General features: G+C 40.5%; 1 protein-coding gene across 2 annotated transcripts in view; it reads left to right on the forward strand.

Annotated features, from left to right (window-relative positions):
- Positions 1-8,905, forward strand: part of ATRNL1 (attractin like 1) — a 788,891-nt gene extending 779,986 nt beyond the window's left edge. For both annotated transcript variants that reach the window (XM_040486565.1, XM_040486566.1), the window contains one exon: positions 4,503-8,905. In XM_040486565.1, the coding sequence (XP_040342499.1) occupies positions 4,503-4,627 (125 nt within the window). In that variant the 3' untranslated portion in view covers positions 4,628-8,905. The remainder of the gene's footprint in view (positions 1-4,502) is intronic.
- Positions 8,906-22,624: the final 13,719 nt, after the last annotated feature.

Here is a 22,624-nt window from a genome sequence, read left to right on the forward strand (position 1 = left end):
CGAGCCCTGCATCAGACTCTGTGCTGATAGCTCAGAACCTGGAGCCTGCTTCAGATTCTGTGTCTCCCTCTCTCTCTCAAAAATAAACCTTAAAAAAATTCCCTACAATAAAGTATATTGAAGGGCAATGATAGAACTTTATCTTCTTTTAAAGCACCTTCCACCCACTAGAAACCTCAGGAACAGTTTATTCTTGTGTCCAGGGCCTCTTGTAGGTTGACTGAGGATATAGCAATTTCTGGGTGGTTGTTGTTATTTTAGAGTTCTCCATATATTAAAATATGCAGAAATGTTGGGGCGCCTGGGTGGCGCAGTCGGTTAAGCGTCCGACTTCAGCCAGGTCACGATCTCGCGGTCCGTGAGTTCGAGCCCCGCGTCAGGCTCTGGGCTGACGGCTCAGAGCCTGGAGCCTGTTTCCGATTCTGTGTCTCCCTCTTTCTCTGCCCCTCCCCCGTTCGTGCTCTGTCTCTCTCTGTCCCAAAAATAAATAAACGTTGAAAAAAAAATTAAAAAAAAAATGCAGAAATGCAAAATCAGTAATAAACACCTATCCCCAATAATTCGACACTTAAACATATATGCATGCAGTTATTATGATTATTATGCTGTTCAGAATTAAATTACAGCATTATAAAAAAGAATAACTCATGGTGTGCCACAAGCTGTGTAGTCCTGTAAAGGACTCAAGCTTACATCTAAACGAAAACATCGTTTGGCCCATCAGGAGGATGAGAGGTGGGCGGTGGCCCTCAGAGTGTCCTCTGTGAGCACATGTGGTGGACGCTCAAACGTCACTGCCTCCAGGAGTCCAAGGTTTCTTGCACGCACATTGCCATTTATGCAGGATCTGTAAATGCAGTTGATTGTTCCATTTTCATAGGAAAGAACAAAAATTTGTCAAATTAAAAATAAGCATGATTTGCAATTTTATTTGTAACTTAAGGACTGAAACATGGCTTATGATTTATTATTTCCAGCTGAATGTGTTTCCAAGCTTACAAATCATTAGCAAACCCAGGATATTTATGAGAGACACTACTTTAATTAGGCTTTGGACTGCAAATACCCTGAAATACAAAGGTACAGTGACAGTTTCGGATTAGCATAGAATTTCCTGTTTTGGCAACTCACACTGTTTACTTCTCTCCTGGAATGTATCTTCTGTAAGGAAGCAACATTTGCAGCCACATGTAAATGGAAAAGAATTGTTTTTCAGGGCTCTTTTGGACTGGGTCATGCAGTGGTTTAATGAATAACACGATTTCGTATTGAGATGCTGTGATCATTGAAATTAGTGTAAGTGGTCTCCGTCCACATTAAAGGAGACATACATTCTTTGTCATATTTGGCTGTCTCTGGATAAGATGGTGCCAGGAATGAAATAACAGAAGGTTGTGAATTATGACCGAAGTGTGCCAAGAGATCTGCAGAAACTTCAGGTCTGCCTGAACCGAACTTTCAGTTAGCACAACCCTGCTCCGTGATTCTTTTTTTAAAAGAAAACATGTGCTTCAGCTTCCTCTCCTGAAGAAATAACAAAATAACTATTTCCTACAGCAGAATAAGTGGTTAAAACGTCTTTGTTGGCCACTTCAGAAGTCCATCTGTGCCCTTCCAAGGTCAAGAAAGCGATTTTTATTTAAACTTTGAACCTTTGAACTTGCATTACCTCTAAGAAATTTGAGTAATTGTTTATTATCCTGAAAGAGCAGGTTCTTTAACAGCAACCCTGAAAAACTAAATACCTGAGATTGTCAGCCTAGCCCGTGATTATTGTAACTTTTTAGTCCCTTCCCTTCCCAGCACCATTAATTTCTCCTTCTCTACAAATACCTTCTCTTCTGTTTTCGAAAGTACCTAAAACTCTTTTTTCCCTTTAAAAAATATATGCAGGGGCGCCTGGGTGACTCGGTCAGTTGAGCATCCGACTCTTGATTTTGGCTCAGGTCATGATCTCACAGTTCATGAGATCGAGCCCCACATCAGGCTCCATGCTGACAGTGTGGAGCCTGCTTGGGATTCTCTCTCCCTCCCTCCCTCTGTCTCTCTCTCTCTCTTCTCCTCCCCCACCTGCATGCATGCTCTCTCTCTCAAAATAAATAAACATTTAAAAATATATATGTACTCAGATAATTCTATGTAGTCACACAGATTTCATCTGACCTGTTGCTTCCCCGGTGCACCAGTTCCCTTATTGCCAAATGGCTTGAGCATGGGGCTCTTCCATGCACTGCCACATTTCCTCTCACCCCATCCCCCGCTTAACTTGTGGACTCCCTTCCTCAGTTAGGTATGGACATGACTCAAAGATCATCAAAATCTTCTTTGAGGAAATCGAATGGTCTCCACATCCAGCCTCACTGCTGGCCCATTTGGTCCCTCTGCAGACTCCTTGAACCCTGTCCTCCTTTGACTTCTACAATACTGTCCTAGGCTAGTGGACCCTCCCCTTACAGTGTCTGTTCCCCTTGGCATTTCTTTCCGTTCATAAGCCTCTGGAGTTCTATCCTTGCCAGGTCAGAGTTGAGGCTTACCTAGAATAGATTGACCCACAAGGAGTAAAACAATTCAGTGACATCTTACATAGCTTAAGATCCAAAGTGAGGCCTTTCTCTAAGAGCATCACATAGAGGAGATGTCTGTGAGGGCTCAGGGTTTGGTTCAGCTCTACTCAGTGTCAGGTCTTCAAGACCCTGGAGACAAGAAAATGAACCAAAAGTCCTTTAGTGACCTCTTTAAAGCAAGCAGCCTGTTCTCTTGGTTTAGTATGGTGACTTGGCACATTTTGTTTTACTCAAGAATTACATGGGACTCAACAGAAACTAAAATGATTCATGCGTAGCTATGATAAACCAGGGTATCTGGTGGAGCCATTGCTTTTACAAGTTTAGAAGGCATTTACTATCCATCAACATATTACCAAATGTTCTCCTCAATCAGGAGACTAAATGATGTCACAAAACAGAATTCTTTCAATTACCTGTGATAGCTAGAGACTTACTTTTGTGTTAATAGTCTGCTGATCATACTCAAGATTGTTTTCTTATGTGTACAAAATATCAAGTTGTCTCTTCCATGTCTGCTTGTGCATAACATAACTCTCCCTGGGTGCTTTCTTCTTAAAAGCACTTGAAAAAAAAGAGAATGAACGACAGGCCACAGATCTGGAGAAGATCTTTGCAAAACACATATATGATGAATTGCTGCTATCTAAAATATAAATGAAATCTTAAAACTCAACAATAGGAAAACAAAAAGCTCAATTAAAACTGGGCAAAAGATCTGAACAGATACCTCACCAAAAAAATATGTATCTGACAAATAAGCATATGAAAAAAATGCTTAACAGCATATGTTTTTACAGAATTGAAAATTAAAACAACCATGAGATACAGTTACACCTATTAGAATGGCCAAAATCCCAAACACCAACAACACCAAATGCTGACAGAGATGTAGTACAATAAGAACTCTCATTCATTGGTGGTGGGAATACAAAATGGCAGAGCCACTTTGGAAAACAGGAAGTTTCTTTCAAAGCTACAAGCCAGACTTACCATGTGATCCAATGATCATGCTCCTAGGTATTTATGAATTGTTAACTTACTTCTACATAAAAAAAATTGCACATAGGTATTTATGGCTGCTTTATTTATATTTGCCAAAAATCGGAAGCAGTCAAGATGTCCTTCATCTTGGGTAAACAAACCGTGGTACATCCATACAATGTATGGATGAATGAATATTATTCAGTGATAAAAAAAAAAAAAATGAGCCATTGAACCAGAAAAGATGTGATTGAAACTACATGATACCCCAGAAAAGGCAAAACGATAGAGACATTTAAAAAAGGTTAGTGATTACCAGAGGCTCAGGGGAAAGAGAGAGATAAACTGGTAAAGCACAGGGGATTTTTAGGGTAGTGAAATTATTCTGTATGATACTGAAATGGGGAATACATGACATTATGCATTTGTCAAACCCCATAGAATGTACAATACAAAAAGCGAATCCTAATGTAAACTATAGACTGGTTGATAGTCATGTATCAATACTGGCTCAATTTTTCTTTAAACCTAAAACTGCTCAAAATTAAAAAAAAAAATCTTAGCACAATGGTTTTTATTCTACACACACAAAAACAACAGTAACACTGAAAATTCTTCATACATCTAGTACAAACTTGTGTTCAGACACGGGAACTAAGGTGTGGAGTTACATCCATGGCTGCTTGTGATATTTTTGTCACATACTGAATTTAATTATCCAAAGTCAAAGTCAGTTAACTTTGTTAGATCCTTGTTCTTCTTCATGTGTGAAGTTCATGTGTCTAAGTTGAAGAACATTTTAAGTGAAGGGCACGGTACGTAATAACTTCCAATAAACAGCTAAGTATTTGATGACTAAATATAAAACAATGAAAATAGGGTGCTAAGACACCACTGTCACTATCCCAGAAAGGTCTAGCCACGTAGTTAACTGATTTTCACCTTTTCTTCCAGGCCTCGCAATTGCCAGTGCCCTAATAGATATTTCACAACAGAAGCCTTCCGACAGTAAAGACAAGACTTCAGGAGTCCGAAATCGAAAACACCACCTCTCAACACGTCAAGGAACTTGTGTCTGAGAAACAGAAACGACTCCTGGATATTCCGACATGTTTGATTTTGTAAATGACTTCCATTCAGGCTGGTCTATGGCCTCAGTTTTTATGGAGGCAAACCTGTGTATGGTTCCAGAGCTCAAGTACACTTCCCTCCAAATGGGCGATGACTCAAGTGGCCAGAGAATGTCCGTGACTTTTATGAAAGTAACAGTACTGAGGGGCGACAAAGTCAGTTTTTACGACTCTCCTAGGCTTATCATAGATAACATTTAAATACTCCAGAAAAAGATGTATATTGTTTCTTAATGCAGATGGAAAATATGTGATTCCTATAAACCAAACTGTTTATATCCTAGGACTTTAAAGAAAGACATTTTATAATGCCTGAGTGATGAGAATTGTACAATTTTTGCCTCATAAGCAAACTTAAATCACTTCTATATGAACAGGAAATGAACAAATCGCAATGGCTTTAAATGCTGTTTTATCTCACTGTAAATGTAAAAGCAAGATTTTGATTTAGCGGGATGTAGGTAATGTATTTAAATATTCCACATGACCATATCATGTCCGAACTCAGTTTGAGAATGGGACAGTTTCCCACCTAACTGGAACACAGACCAAAATGAGACCATTTGGATGGATGGTAAATGCAACTTCACAGGAGGTTTTATTAGAATTCCAAGTGAAAAGGACATTCCTGTCATCCACGCCAACTGCCTCACTCATTATCAGAGCTGATAGAGCATGGAAAAGCCTGTCCAGCAATCAATTTTTTCCCTCCTGCCAAAAACCCTGTAATACCAAACCTGAAGAGAGCTGAAATAGTTATTTTACAGTGTGCAAGCTTCAGCTCTAGTATGGTAATTTTTTTTAATTGCTTAGGAGTCATTGGATCAGACCTAAATGATTCATCTGCATTTTTGTAAGAATGGATCAGCTTTGGTTGGCCTTCCTCTCCTAGCTGCTCGATTTTATCTACCTTTTACAAATATTATGGAAGTATTTTAGAGGTGACCCCTCCAAAGTTTTCACATGATCCAGGGTCCTTCTTGCCAACTATTCACTTAGACTACAAGTAGGGACAAGCATTTGTTGGCAAGCATCTACAGTATTCTGATTTCTAACATAAACACATTGGTGTCATGAGAGCAAGTTTCTAGTTTAAAAAATAAGTTCATCAATGCCCACATTTAGCATATTCTTCATGATTCAAACACGTGCGTTATGGCAGAAAGCAAAAATGGTATAGAACAGCCTTCACACTGGAACATAGATTTATTTGTGTCCTAATTTTGACTATAGTTCACTAGAACTCAGTAGCATTAACCAGACCTTGTTTGGAATTAACAGTTTCTTAACTGTAGTCAGGGTGACTACAGGATAGGTGTAGAAAGCAGTGACAGAGAGACCCAAAGCTGCTTTATACAACATAGTTTTGTTCAATATGAAAGCCATTTACACATAATTGATGTTTAGTACTATATATGTACTTTTCATGTTCTTTGGATTTCTGGAAGGTAATGACACTTTACTGTTTACAGCTAATGCATAGTTACTTGCATGCTGTGGTTGTACAGTAGCGGAATATGACCCTATTGTGATATTCAATGTTTATTTCATAATACCATTATACATAGTCAGCTTAATTTGATGAGGATCGAATGTAATATATAACAGGAATGACCATACAATAGGTAGTTGCATCGTATATAAGATTGCTAGGTTGCATCTAACCAGGCCTATCACTGTTTTGATAATTAGACATTTATGAATTATAGTATATATTCTTTATGTTGGCATGATAATTTTGCTATTTTCTATGCGTTAAAAATAAGACTAATTCTTAGAGTAATTTTATCTATAGCCTGTGGGTTTTTTTGGGAGAGGGGGTGGCAGTGAAGCTGGTTGTTTTTGCCTCCCTGTGATATTTTATCTCTCAAAAAAAAAAAAAAAAAAAAAAGGCAAGGAAAGTTTGTAAACATCTCCTGGAAAAACGATCAAGTAATTTTATTAGCTTCTTTTTGGACCCTTTAAATGTTGCTTTTTCGCCTGGAAAAATAAATTGACAAAACTGGTGACTACAAAAATATACTCATTTAAAAATAAAATGCCCAATTTGTTTAATTCTCTAACAGTTGTATGAGAGAAAGCTTATGTAACAAAACACAAAAACATATATAAAATCTATTTCAGCTGTCCATTTAGAGAGGCGAAGCAAACAGTGTTACAAAGAAAGAATTGCCAAGCTGTATCCACCTCCAATCCCACTGGGTTCCTAAAACTTGAAAATTTGAATTTTAGAGAGTTACGGGACATAATGCAATGTGAAGTTAAAGTCATACTATATCTTTCTGGGCCAAATATTGCTACCTCTGTGACTACTTTTACAATATCTTCTCAACATATCAAAGCATTTTACTGGCAGCAAAATTCTTCACCCTCAGGTAAAGTGGATTGAAAAGACCTTAGGGATTATCACTTTGTATTTGTGTCACAATTTTTTTTGTCCCCACATCCCAAACACTTTAAATTTAGATGCTACCTTTTTTTTTTTAACTTTTTAAAATCAATTCACAAGTATATGCAGATACTCTTCTAGAAGTTTATACTTAAATAACTGATTCTCTTCAAAACTTTATCTTGATGGAATTTGGTACCTTTCCATTTAGAATAACTTTGAAGGGTCCTTTAGATTTTAGGATTTCTTATTCTTCCAAGTAGGAAAAAGGTTTTGTTAAATAGAACAGCATTTTTAAAATTGACCTGGGGACGATATTTGGACAACCAGAGAATTCTTGTTTAAAGGGATGCATGTGCTTACAGATTGATGTAATAAATTTTAAGAGGATTGGGTTTTCCTAATTGCTTTGAAATGGAAATTTGTTTTAGTAATACACGGAGAAGGAAAGAGTATGCCACATACTATTGTGTTATGTTCAGTAGGAAGACTTCAAATAGGACATATTTCAGTGTGGAATCAATACTTGCTGTTCTTCCCAATATCTCATGGCGGGGGGGGGGGGTGGGGCGGGAAGTTCTGTCATATAGAAGTGACTGTACAGCTGGAGTCCTGTTGCAGTCATTTAGAGTATAGACTGGCAGACGGGCCCAAGAACAGATGCTGGCATCAGCTTTGAGCTATGTCGTGCTGGGCAAGTTTTGCTCTTCGGAAGCCTCAGACATTCCATCTGTGAGGGAAGGTGGTGCCCACCTTGCCGACCCACTGTGAGCCCAGAAGGTAATAGGCATCAAACTCCCACAGCAGGCCCTCCACGCTGAGTAGCTGGGATGGGCCATCACGGGGCCACCAGGCCACTGGTTTTCAACCGTTTTATGAATCCATCTATTAATTTTTCATCCATCTTTTTACCATAACTGAAAGTCAAGTAGGGTTTTGCAGGTGAAAGTTGCATAAAAATCTTGAGCAAGTTCCTATATTTCGAGGATATAGAGATTTCCCAAAAAAACTACTTTGATATTTGAATCATTAGAGGCTTTGGCTCTTCCAAAATATATATAGCTTTAATAGAGCATTTAGACAGGAACATTCATTGTCACTTTCACATTCAAATTAGGCAAGAAGAAACCAATCCTTACGTTTGGTTGGCATACATCGTACCTCTTTTTATCACTAAACATAAAACTATGATTTGAAGAGTGTTTTATATAAAAGGTTTGGAAAAATGAAAATGGATCAGATGAACTAATTCTCCCGCATACACTTAAGGAAAAATCCACTTCCAAAGCCCATTTGTCATGTTACTAGAGTGACATTGGAACTCACTTGATCATAAGAACTACCCAGGTTCGTACAGATTCCTACTTTGGCCTCAAGAGATCAAGACTCAGAAGGACTGGATTAGACCCTGGAGATTCATATGCTTAATAAGCACCTCAGTGATTCTTACCATTAGGCGAATTAGAAAAACACTGCACTGGGCCAAAGAGTTGCCTTTATCTACAGTTAGAAGAATTTCTTTAAATAACGAAGTTATCACTCTAGTTCAAAATGCTTTCAATAATTTTCCAGGGAATACAAGCCATCTGGTTGGTGTTACAGCAGTGTTTTCAGTATAGTGTACATTTAACAGTGTAGTTTTATCAAATTTTTAAAATTAAGACTTATAACCATATCAGCATATATGTATACACATGTGCATGCCAATGTCAAAACAGATTGTGTAAAAGTTCAAACCTGCTTTAAAAAGTCAACATTTTATGCTGCAGTGTGCTATTATTAATCAAGAGTTTAATTACTGAAATAAAAACACTGGGTCTTCCAACCCCCACCGCTAACTACGGTTTTGTTATTTTTGTTTTTACCCTTCCAAAATCACAACAGGTAAAAGCTCTCAACACCTGAAAATGCCCCTCTGTCACCTAAGGCTTGGTTATAAAATTTGTGTTATTGAATTCCCCATTCCAAATACATTTTTCTCTCTTTGCCCTCTTCTCCTGATTTTCATTGACCTTTTCTACACGTCGTCTTTGAATGGCATGCGGAACACTTTGAATGTTGCTGAGAATGGAAGCAAAACCCACAAGAGGTTGAGAGCGAGTGGTCAGAGTTCCAGCTATGACTGCGGGTCTCTGCCCCGGCCATGTGCTCTGTGGTTACAAAACTCGTTCTTACTTACAGTAACCATCCTGGTTCTGAAGCTGGTACAGCTGTGGCCTAGCTCAGCAGTGTTCTAAGAAATCTGCTTGCTCTTTGGCAGGCTTTGGGTTTCGTCCCCATGTTGCCATCTGGGTCCTCACTTTACATTAGGGCCACTTCCCTGCTGGACCTCAGTCCGGAATTACTGAGAAGAGGCTGCCAACAAGGACCTCTCTCTGCAGCAGCCACAGTTCGACCCAGGGTCTGTGACCCCTCTTGGGCTCAGGGTCTCGGGCCCCTCTTGTGCCCTAGAGGATGGAATGGTGGTCTCCTCACAGGCAGCCCTCCATCACACCTCCCAGGAGTCAGGTCAAGGAAGAGGACTGAGAAACATGCCCAACCTGGCTGGCATCTCCCAGAAGCTTTAGAAAAAAAGAGAGAAGCTTTGATATGGGCCCGGATGAAGATATGCCCAAAGTGGGTATAACAGAGTCGACCCTGGAGCTTCTTTCTCTTACAACAAAAAGTAGCAGCTTCTCTGAACAGCTGAGCCTTGAGCATGGTCTTCTTCAGCTTTTTTTTTTTTTTTTTTTTGATGGTAAGTCAGTGGCTATCAGGAGACGTGAAGATTTCAGCTCAAAACTGATCTTTCTCTGCCCTGAAGAAGTTTCCTGTAAGAAGTCACCTGTGAGTGGCTGAAGTGAAGGGGTGGGCACCCTTTCAGCAATAACCCAAGCCCTTTCTCCCTCTCCACATCCAATGGACTTCTCTGTTTGTTTAGCATTATGGTGTCTGCCATAACCAGGGCAGCCAAGTTTTTGTTGCACTTGACTTTGTCCAGCCCTGCAAGTGAAAACAGCAAGTATTACTATTTTGCTTTCCAGATATGAGGCCATGTTATAATTTTGGATAAGCTTTTGTAAACTGCATCGTGCCCCCCCCCCCCCCCCACCCCAACTCCGGTCGCCTTCAGACCTCTGTGCTTCCCGGGGCTCCCATCCTTCTTCGAGGAAATAATTCTGCCTCCTTTAGGATTCGTTGTAGAGCAGTCCTAACTGAACAAGAACGCAAACCTCTCAAAGATCACTGCAGAGACTCTGTCTTCTACTAACCATCAAAAGGTTTCACCAGTCTTATTTTTGGCAGAAGTGAAATTTTCACTCAGGCAAGATAGCTGTTTAAGCATAAGCTTCTTTAAACTGGCTCTGTGTATGGTCAGATAGGAGATCCTGCTCCTGAAAATCCGCCTAGAAAATAGCATTAGTGAGCAAATTCTTGTAACAGTTCTTTGTGCATCTATAGCCCCTGTTGCTGAGAGATATCTTAAATTTTGTGCTTCCCAGTTACGAGTTATCTTAGTCCCATGGGGGGACACATTCGAGTTTTAATGTAAACTCAAATCACTACTCTTTTTTTTTTTTTTTAACGCCTTGGGCCAGTTGTCTAAACCATTTATAAGTAAACTGGGATAAAACTGTTCACCTACCTCAGCTAGATATTGTGATAGGTTTATGTTGAAATGGAAGTAGATCAGAATTAAATGTGTTCAACTTTTACTATGAAAAGGTTCAGGTCAAATTCAGGAAAGTCACAAGCAATGATTTTCCCTTGAAGCCTTTTTGGTAACACTAAATTACATATATGTGCCAAAGTTCCCAAATAACCAAATTGCAGTAGAATCCAATGGTATGGTATGTGTTACCCGGTGATTCAGATTTGTGCATCAGGATGTTTTGTTTTTTTCTTTTTTTTACAATGTCTCCTATGTATTTCACATATTACCCTCCTCACCTTTAAATGGTAATTCTACAGCAAATACTAACAGATTGTGTTAGATTTTCTGTCCCATCATGACACATTTTTCCTGACCCTTCACTGACTAGTCAGCTCTTTTTCCCCAGAAGTAAACGAACATCTCATACCTGTATCCATGCTTTAAACATAAATAAATAACCTAAAATAGAGCTTGTGCATCTTTGTTCCCTCGTGACGATACACGCTGACAGCCGTTGTCTTTTCCTTCAGATCAGCTTGTTTGAAATACGAGGGCACTTAAAAGGAAGGCCGGCTGGAAGGATACCAATAAAAAGACCAGCTCAGCTTAAAACAATTTGATTTCAACCCAAAATGGACTGCCTCGCAACACAGATAATGGCAAACAGGATATTCTACGTATCAAGACTATTCCCTCCTCCTGTCAGAACCCTGGGTCCATCTGAGGCTTGTTGCCTTGTGGGAATGAAAGATTATGATCTCCCCAACATTTACGTGCAGATGAACTCTTTGGAAGAGGGAACAAATTCTGAGTATGAGATGTCCACTCCTTGCTGATTTCTGAAGTGTCGGCTCCAATTTGACCTTGTGCAAAAATTCAGTCAGTGTTGCCTTTTTTTTTCCTTTCTACAAAGGAAAGCTACCCAGGAGCATCAGGTTGTTTCTCTGAAGGCAATGCCTACGATGAGCTCTACAAACTAGATATTCGTAAAGGCATATAGTGATGTGTTGTTTGTTTTTACACATAACGTGCAATGTTCAGTGACAAGACTGTCCTTTTCTAAACCATATCGAGGATCATGTGTGGTAGACTTTCTATTAGTCATTCTTATTTTGGCAATATATATAAACCAGTTACATTTTGCACATTAGTGTATTATGAACTATTTGTCCTAAAGTTCAATGTCCAAAGACAGAATATTCCTTCATCAAAACCCCTTGAGGAAAAACAATGACAATTTTCCTACTTTATCAAAAAGTTACAACCATGTTTATATCCTTCCATACTGCATTAATACAGTTAATGATAGTCTTCTTCTTCTTCCTCTCCTCCTCCTCCTCCTCCTCCTCTCTCTCCTCCTCCTCCCTCTCCTCCTCCTCCTCCCCTTCCTCCTCCCCTGTCGTCTTCTTCTTCTTCTTTCTTTTTTCTTCCTCTTCTTAGGCAAATTACTTTGTATACATATTCTTAATGTAGTCTGGATAATTGCCCTTATAATTTAATCTCTAAGGGATTATTTATAATATTTGCAAAAATTATGGCAATGTCAAGTTTATGATCTTGATGTAGACTATAGGACAAAGAATAATGATTAATAACTTCTACTAAGTTTGAGACCTATTATGACTGTTGGTATAAAGTTTTATTTCAGTCATAAAACAAGTCACTTCACGTCACTAAAAATTAAGTGCAAATTTCCCAAATTGGGTCTTACCCACATTAATATCAATCTCAAATGGCAGCACTCTTTGGGTGTTTTGTGTTTTATGTTACATGAGCCAGTCTGTGTAAACTATAAATGAACCAAAAATATCCAAGGAAATGGAAGTAAATGAATCCATTTTGTCATTTTTTTTTTTTTTTTCCAAAGACTGTCGAGGACATATGATCTAGTGGTTAAAGTGGAGACCTGGGAAAACTAGAATAAAAGCAACACCCTATCCTTAGCTGAATGACCAAGCCTCAACATGCTTTATTTACCCAATGTAGGAAGATGAGGACACTGCTTCCTTCCTTCCAGGGCACTTGTGAGAAAGTTTTCAGAGCCTAGATCCAGGCCCACACAAACCACTGTCACATCAGAAGACTGTGTACATGGCCCTGTGTATACGCCTTTGGTAATATTCTCTACATTACGATAACACTTGATTTCCTAATGCTATTTCCATGGGTTATTACTCAATGGTTTCTAGATTTCAAAAGTGGAGGTATACATCATATTTCACTGACCTGAAGAAACTATTGTCATTGTTGTATCTGTGTACAAAGGAATGAATGAACAAGCTGCCATATCATGGTTTGAATTTCCATTTGTAGCTGGATTTTGTGAAGTTTAATACTTTGGTGCTTTCTGCTCCAGTGTTAAATGATAAAGCTACTCATCTGTAGAGAGGAAGTATCTGAAATTTTATCAGGTAATTACGTAAATAAAATATTTTACACAAAGCATTAAAATTTATATCAGAAAGAACAGCTCACATCGTTTCTCAATCAATATTGGCATATGTAAGAACACTTTTAAAGCTCTCGACAAAATGAAAAACTAAAACATGTTCCTCTCTTCCTGTTAATCGTTATCTATATATTTTTATTTTAGATAAACAATCTACAGTGTGTTTACTGAAGCTTGCATTGATATTCCCCAATAGTGTTTGCAACTTGAGTTTTATTCCAGCAGCTACACGAAATGAGTCCGCAGCGCAGAGCGGGCAGGCCCCTCTGGAACCTGAGATTATTTGTTCTCTCGCTGTTCTAAAGGTAATTAAGGAGCATTGCATGTTTCTCAATTAATGATTTCTCATTCAACAGGGGATCTTTGATGCTAATTTGTTTTAATCAGGGCAGAGGCTGCTCAAAAACTCTAAACAATTCAGTGAAGAGGAACTAGGAATTTTTAATCAAGTGGAAGAGATTTAAATGCTATGAGGGACATATCCATCATGCGTTTTCAATTCCTGTTCATTTAACTATGTTCTTTTACATTTTATAAACCAATGCGAGAGAATTATTAAATGGAGTTTGTTGTATTACAGATCACTATTTTCCTTATAAATATATATGTATTTGTGTGTGCATGTGTAATGGATGTCTCCCGTTTAAAGCCTACTTACATACAACTTTCATTTCTCTTTCAATATAGAATGTATTTATACATATATCTTACACTCTTATTTATTATATATACTTGTAAGTGTAGACTACGTATATGTAAGAGTATATTTACATATCTATACCAAAAGAGCAATGGAAGATATGTTATGAATGAGCATCAGGCTTAAGACTTTCCTTTCACCTCTTGGACAACTACCCTGAGTGGCCATTCATAATCTGAGCTACTGAATCAAATTGCATCATGTACATGAAACACTTATAATCTACGCAGCCGTTGCACCTTGAAAAGGCATTACAGTAATGATTAGACCTCAGTTTGTGGAAAAGATGACTTCAGCAGGTGACCGTCTCTTATGAAAGTAAATGTTCAAAGGGGTGAAGTCAGAATCCTGACTTTTTTCCCCAGTGATCAGTTTCCGATCATCTGATTCTGATGTCTTTAAATCAAGGCTACTTTGCAGGAATGTCAATCATGTGGAAATGAGGTTGGTTTGGTTTTTCTCCTTCCTCTAACTGAATATAGAAAAAATCGCAAGAAATGCTCAAGAGGCCGCTCTAGTTAAATACTTATTGGTTCACTGTATTGAAATAAGTGGGAAAATGAACTTTTTTTTTTTTTTTTTTTGGAAACTAGTGGTTCTCAAACTTTAGAATAAATCAGAATCACCTGGAGGGCTTGTTAAAATGGATTGCTGGGGCCCACTCCTAGAACTTCTGATACAATAGGTCTGGAAGGGGACTCAAGAATTTTCATTTCTAAGAAGTTCTTGGGTGATGCTGAGGCGGAGGCTGGTGACGACCCCATTTTGAGAACTCTGGTTATAAACAAATAAAACAGAATGAGATGGCTATGGTTTGAATGCAGCCCTGAGCAATGATGCACTCCTCCTGTATTTTTTCACAAGTTGTCTGCCAGGAAGCAGGCAGGCCTCGTGTGCGTCTGAAGTGGCCTCTGGGTGAATTTCCAGACCAGTTGGGCAGGGACTAAGTGCTGGACTTGGTCAAGGAGATGACATTCGGACATTCATTTTAATTCATGGAAATCCCCTGGAGGGCTTTGCTGGAGTTACAAACATTTGAAAACAAACTTTTGAATGGAAATAACAATCTAGTATACCTGTGCTAATGGGCAATGCCAGAAGCCAACCCGGCTTGTGAAAAGACCAAGATGCCATGTTTTCCACCCCTGCCGATAAGAAGCATGATCTGGGGTTCTGTCTGGCATCTGTGTTTTTAATAAGGGCTCCAATTAACTCAACAGACAAGTTTGGGGGAACTCTACTTAGAGACCCAATTCTTCTCCTTTAGAACTATTTTTCATAGTGCTGCTAAAATTGTCTATAGAGACTTTGGAGGGAAGCCCATTCATGAAGCCTCAGTCTGGGACACCCACTGCATAGGCTGACCTCATTTGCTTAGCAGTTTCTGACATGGGCCATAATTGTGTCGGTGGGCAAACGAATTAGCTCATGTGTCTCTCGGCCGTATAATTACCAGATATAGTGTGATAAGTTCAATTGCGATTTTCATTGACTCTGTCAATACTGTGGGTTTTTTCTGACCCCCATATCATAAGGCAGTTTGGGGGTAGGGAACTAGCTTCTGATGTTTAAGTATAAATGGCTATTTAATTGTATTTACATTTGCCCTTATATTAATTAGTGGTCATGGAATTTAATGCTTGAAGATGATCTTGTTTTGAAATACATCTTCTGAAAGTTCAAATAGTTAATAGCACCTACTATGTACCAGGCACGATGCATGTTACTTAATTCTCCTACAATCAGTAAGAAAGGAATATTGGAATCCTGTTTTACAGATGAGAAAACTGAGGCTTACAGCATCAACCTAAGCTCAAGTGGCAGATTTGGGAAAGAATCTAGCACAGTGTGCTGCTCCCCCAAACCTGCCGGGGGACTAACTCACAACAAGACAATGGCAGGAAGAATGAAGTCAGAAACTCCGGCCATCATTCCCTTACCATACTATCTAATGACAGAAACACTTCTAACTGAAGGGACATATCTCCTATTCTAATGAGCAATCTAATCTTTTGAAGTTATCATGGTTCTCCCATGTAAAGAAAATGAGCTCTACTCCACCCTGCTTCAGGCGATCTCAGACTTTCAGATGCCCGTGACCTGTTGTGCCCGTGAGTCAGCCTAGTTAATCACACAATCGTCCTGCGTGTTCATGGGCTGGCTTCAGACCTAATCATGTCATATCATTGGGTCACAAAAGTGCTAGTGATCTAATCGAAAGTGACTTTGCAATTACAAGTTACATCTTGATGTGATCATATTGTCAGTATCCCACTTTGCTTGGACTTATAAATCTCCAGACTGAAGTTGGAATGCTTCTCTAAGCCCAGTGCAAAAAGTCATCAGAAAGTTGGTCAGAGCCCTTGCAGTGTCTTGTCCATGTTGCTACTTAACTTGGACAGTGTTATGCACACCGCTCTCCCCCGCGTCCCCCATACCTTTTACGAAGCAATCTTAAGTGCAATGTTCTGTCTTGCGCCCTCGTTTACCAAGCTGTGTTCGAGATTCTAAGCTCCAGTAGAATAAAACACAGGTTATGATGAGCGATCCCAATTTGCAGCAGATCAAATCACATGACAGGGCACTCCAATCCTTTCCTAGATCTCTAGTCCTGTTACCATAAGTACAGTCTAAGTTGGGAAATCTTTTCTTTACACAATTTCTTTACACACAGGTTCCACAATAACAGAAAGTGACACACAGCACTCTTTAACTGGAGCATGTTCATGGGACTAGTCAAGTTCCTTCTCTTTTCCTCAGCCTCAGTTTCTCATGTGTCTGGTGTAGACCCATCTCAGGACATGCTGGCTGGTTCTCCCTGATTCTTACCCGGTGACAATGCTACTGTGCTTACCTGGGTTGCTCTGCCTTAGATTTTTAAGAAATCAGCTCGAAAAAGGCTGTTAGAACCCATCAGGTTACCCCAGCTCCACAAGAAACACATGTCCTAAAATGGCACACAAATCTTCATAGGCCTTTGACCCCTGTAGGGTCAAAGTTTTCATTCGATAATTCTGGACTGCTTTGGTTACACTTGAATTCTCAGGGTAGCATATTGAGATAAATGGGTACAGTAGCCTTCTTGCCCATTTTCTTAATCTTTTCTCATAGAGATCCTTTGAACCGTACATTCTTCAAATATTCTTTATTCCCCACCATCCGAACACTACATTCTTATTTTTTCCTTGAAGCTTAATTTCTACCCAAAGGACAGTGGATTGTGACTTCGCTGTTTGAGCTGTGTGTCGAACCTTCGTTGCCTCTAAGGGGACCTTATGAAATACATTCTTTCCACTCAGAAGATAAAATGCAATGTAGGGAATTAATAAATTATTTGGGCATCAAAAGATTCTATATAAAGAACTGCTAGTTAACGGCAACAGGAATGTTAATGTTTTTTTAAGTCTCCTAAAAAGATCATTGGAAATATTTTTGTGGCAGCCGACTTTCAGAAAGAACGTGGCAATTATCCCATGGTTCTCTTGAAGGGTAACTATCATTCTCTATTCAGGGCCAAAATAAATGGAAATTCTCCGTCAAGCGTGGCCCTAACAGTTTAGAAAGAAGCAAGTACTAGGTAACTAGCTGGAGTGTTTATATGCAACATGCAGATGTATGACCTAGATACATCTCTAAAAATTAATTTAACGGCGCTGCACTGGGCCCAGCTAATACTCTAACAAGTTTGTGTGTTTTTTTTTCTTTTCTTTTCTTTAATGACGAGCATAAACCCTGAGGGCATTGTGTTTGATAGAAACGACAGCTCTGCAAGATGCAGGCTCCTCCAAGAGTGATGTGTGCTGACTCAGAAAATAGAAGGACGGCGTTGGATGGGAGGGGGGTTGTCAGACAAATTGGTAACCTTCTAGATTCAAAGTTATGTAGCTAATCAGTGCTACAGGCATACTTTACCCGTATCCTGAACGAGGTGGTTTGTTTCTTAAAAGAAAAATCAGGGTAGAACTTAAAAACGCCATGATGAAACGTCCCAGGTCTTCTCCTTCAGTTGTTTGACATATTTCAAGTCCCATTATCATCTGAATAAAGGAGTTAATTTTTCCTTCTTCATTCTTTCTCCCTTCTCACCACCGCCCCCCCCCCCAAAGTCAAGAAAAGCCATCATGTTCCTGAAACCACACAGGACATGAATATCTTTGTCTTTCATATACGCTTAGAAATAAAATTGCAGATGTTTGTGTATTTCCAAGGTATTGCATAATTAAGTCTGCTATCGATGAGGGAATTGAAACAATTCAACAGGAAAAATAGGTATTTATATCTTTTTGCCTGGGATTTTCTTTAAAGTGGCTTAAGTCACACTCAGCATTAATTAATCCTGTGGTTGATTGCTGTGATGCATGGGGCCAAGGGGGCACTGGCTGATGTGCAAAGTGTGTGCGTGAGATGTGGTGTTATCCAGACTAAGCATACCGAGAAGGACACGCACGAAGTATCTAAAACAGGGCTTTTAGATCTTTCAGATAAAAGGAGGAAGTGAGACTTAAGTGGTTTAGCAGTTCAGTGTCAGCATCAGAATCCTAATTATTACAGGTAGGATTTACCCACTTCAGGTATCATTATACTTAAAGAGAATTTTGAATTTGTGACTTATAATGAAATAAGATAGTGAAAGGATTCTTGAGACTGTGTTACAAACTCAGGACTGAGAAGAATAGGCACACTTACCATATAGGAAGTCTGCACGGAGATGCACAGCAATGAGTTGCCATGCAGTGGGGCTCAGATGGCTATTTAAAGTTGCTCCTTACTATGAAGAACTGGGGATCCCTAGTTTCCTTCTAGTGGTTGCATCTGGACTCCAGTTCTCTGTGCTTTGTCCCTGTTGTGTTGGCTCCTTCTGAGGATCCTGTGTTTGTTTTACATCAGTCAGGTGTATTCAACTACAAATAACAGACAACTTGAATACCAGTGGATTAAACCATAAGGAGTTCATGTCTCATGTAGCAAGAAAATCTGTCAGTACAAGTCTGTTTTGGTGGCCCAAAGACGTTCCTCTCCTCCCCTCCTCAGTGAATATGCTTTTACCTTCAAGTGCATCCCTCTTGGTCATAAGATAGCTGCTACAGCTCAGGACCTCACCTCTGCATATGGCATTTCACACAGCAGGAAATGGGAAGAAAAGGGGCAATTTTAGGCAGAGTATTTTGTGTTCTCTTTACAATTCTCTTATCTCTCTCTGCCCTTCAGCACATCTTCTCTTAGCTTTCTCTGGCTAAGATTGGGTCACATAATTACTCTGAACCAATCCTTGGCAAGGAACGATGTGATTGCTGTGATTGGTTTAGACCCTCTCTACTCCAGGTGGATCCAAAGGGAAGCACATCCATAACTTTGGGGAGCTTGTTAGAATTGCAGAGTCTCAGACCCACCCCAGACCTCCTGAGTCTGACTCTGCATTTAACAAGAGCCCCCCTGGTGGTCAGGTGGACGTGGAATTGTGAGATGCTCCAACTTGAGACCAATGATGATTCATTGAAGCTAGGTACCCCACTGAAGCTGGGTACGTTGCAACTTAGGAAAATGAGGATTATGCTAGCAAGAAAGGTGGGAATGGCTTTTGGGTAGGCAACCATTAATGTCTACCTCAATCTTGTACTCCTTCGTCTCTTATACTGGGATTGTCATCACTTTTTTGGTGACTATCACTTTCTCTCCAAAAAGCTCTGCAAAATGCTGTCTGATAACGTTACATGCTAACCCAACAAATGGGTTGGTCCACTGGAGTGGCCCTGCAGCTCTCTTCCTTGTCTTCTGGATCATGTCAATATTCTCCTCGAGTCCTCAGGCAAATGGTACATGTGTCATCCCACTTCTCTTTGGCAGGAAGGATCACTTCCTGAGTAGGGTCCAAGCTCAAAGTGGCCTCAAGGTAGGCTGAATAATGACTCCCAAAGGGATCCAAGTGCTAATCCCTGAAACCTGTGTGTGTTATTGGGCAAAAGAGACTTTACAGATTTGGTGGAGGCAAGGATTTTGAGATGGGAAGGTGATCTGGATTATCCAGCTGGACCCTAAATGTAATCACAAGTGTCCTGATAAGAGTCAGGCAAAGGGAGGGTTGACTTCAGAGAAAGGTGACCTGGCAGCAGAAGCAAGGAATGACGTGATGCCACTACTCACTAAGAACGACGAGCCAACACCAGAGCTGGGACAGGCAAGGAACAGATCCCCCTCTAGAGCGTCCGGAAAGAAGCTGCACTGCCAACAACTGGACTTTACCCTAGAAGACTCATTTCTGGACTTCTGGCCTCCAGAGCTGTAAAAAAAATACACTCCTGCCGTTTTAGGCCACTAGTTTGTGGTAGTTTGTTCTAGCAGCCACAGGAAGTGGATACTCCTCTCACAGCCCCTGTCATGCCCTTTAAATCCAGACATGTTACCTTTTCAGTATTTTAATGTAGCTTACAGATGGGATTACAGATTAATTTTTACAGCACACTCACATACTGTTAAAATAAGATCCTGGTTGGGTCAGGATAAGAAATTAGACTCTAGGAAGCCTAGAGAGGCAAATTACCTGCCTATCATAGTTTCAGGTCCTTGGTCACCATCATCATCTTGCCCCCAGCAGCAGGCGGAAGGAAGAGAGGGAAGGAGGGCCAAAGATTAGCCACACCCCTCTCCCCCACACCCTCAATACACACACACATCTTGGCAGCTCATAGAGTAGAAAAAAAGCCCATTCCATTCTATAGTGAGCCCAGTAAATTGCACTCGTCTCCACCAAAACCATTTGACAGGACAATAAAGACTGAGAAAGGTCAAAAGCTAAGGCTGTGAGGAGACTAAACATGCCACTGAAATGAATAAAGGGTGGCCATTAGCAGCCGTGCAGATGCATGAGATGGATCTGGAAAAGACTTGGAAGGGACAGGGAGGTCTCACGCAGAGCCGGAACCCGATGGGCAGAGGCCACAGGCCTGTGGGGGCAGCCACAATCCTGCAGACGGTGGGGCCTGACCTCCGGCAGGGAGAAGGAGCCTCTCCTGGCGTTGGCACGTCTGTGCTGCGGGAGGCTTTTAAAGAAGCTCTTTGGACAATGTTCATCTCAGGCCATTGGGATGGAGACGGATGAGGGTCTGAAGTGAGGCAGACTAATGTGAGGAATCACTGTTTTCACTGCTGGCAAGGAGGGGGAAGAGGCTGTCACAATCTTGCAAGCACAGCATTTTCTCAGAAATGAGCTCTCAGCCCTGAAGTCTGTCTGCTTCCAAACTCCCTGTGCTGCTAAATGTCACTAATAACGCGGGGCCCACCTTGGCCACCATTCCACTGCCGGAAGTCGTGGTGCTCAGGAGCCATCTTGTCCACTGCAGGTTCTGCTGGGCACAGAGCCTCTTTCCCCAGGTCTGGCTCCTTTGTTTGGAAAGAGACAGCTTACTTTTCAGTGCCGGCCCCCTTGCAGCCATTGCTGAGCCTTATGGTATAAACGTTCATCAATAGAAAGGACTCATATGTGACATTTACTGGGTGGGGTTCCATTTTTGTTTTTGTTTTCTGGGCTTTGTCCTTGAAATCCCTCTGTTGGCATCATCTTGTGGTGCATCTTCCTAAATAAAACAGATCATCAAGAAAAATAGACCTTGGCTCTTGGCCCCCAGAGAAAGAAGAATCAAGCGAAATGAAAAAGAAAATACATTAGTATACAGTTCTGGATTTTGAGACTCCTATGGCCCAGGGTCTAGTGCTCAACAGGTTTGACAGAATATTTAGCCATTGGGCCCCTGCCCTTAGCCGTCCCTAGCCGTGGATAGGGGCCATGATAGATGCCTACCTGGAAGACAGAGAGAAGCTATAGAAGAAACAACTAGACATAGAGTTGAAGCCCTTGCCCTTCTAGATTAAAAGAAATGGTGTGGAATGCATGTTCACACATGTGGAAGGTCTTGGCCACTGGCAGCAGACTGTGGGTCATGCAAGTCCAAGGCCAGTGGAGGACCAGCTATCTCAGCAGATACTGGTGGGGATACATGCTGATGGTCAAAGCATCTATGGTGGTGATGGCCACCACCAGAGATGTCAGCACATACAGAGCTGGTGGGGGACAGGGAGCACCTTCCACATGGACAAGACACACCCATCACTCCACCGCACAAAAGTGCGGACATGGCATGAGGGACTGAGATGACTAGAAACCCTAACAGAAAATTCAAGTAGCTGCCTTCTCTTAACTTGCCTAAAATTCTACCACAGTTGGAATGGAAGCTTGAGAAAAAATATGTTGAACTAGAAAAGAATAGTTAACCCATTTTACACATTTAGGGATGTGGTTTAGGAAGTAATATAGCCAATATTCTAAGTTTATTTCACCTACAACGAACTTAAAGGTTACCTTAAGCTCTAGATTTCAGCTCCCTGTTGGGAGAGAATTTGGTTGGATGCATTTCATCTGCCTTTACTTCCTCCTCTGTCCTCCCCAGTGGAGCTGATCTGCACAGATGACGGCTTCCTCTGAGTGGTTTCATTCAGCCTGTAAACTCACTGGATGTGGTTTATGTGTTCCTAAAAATATTCATGATACAAGGAAATAGCCACCCAAAGGGGACTAACATTTATTAAGTACTTGTTATGATGCCATTGTTCCAGAAATGTGATGAATAGTACCTTCCTCCATTCAATCCCACCAATTACCTGTGATGTGGCTGCTATTATTCTCAGCTTACAGAAGAGGAAGTGGAGCTTTGCTAGTCTACCCAAGGATGTGTGGCTTGTACTCAACTGCCTTGCCAAATAAACTTAGAAGTATACTGAAT

This window comes from Herpailurus yagouaroundi, unplaced genomic scaffold (genome assembly GCF_014898765.1).
Source record: "Herpailurus yagouaroundi ecotype Mexico unplaced genomic scaffold, PumYag 163, whole genome shotgun sequence".
In the NCBI taxonomy this organism is placed as follows: Eukaryota; Metazoa; Chordata; class Mammalia; order Carnivora; family Felidae; genus Herpailurus; species Herpailurus yagouaroundi.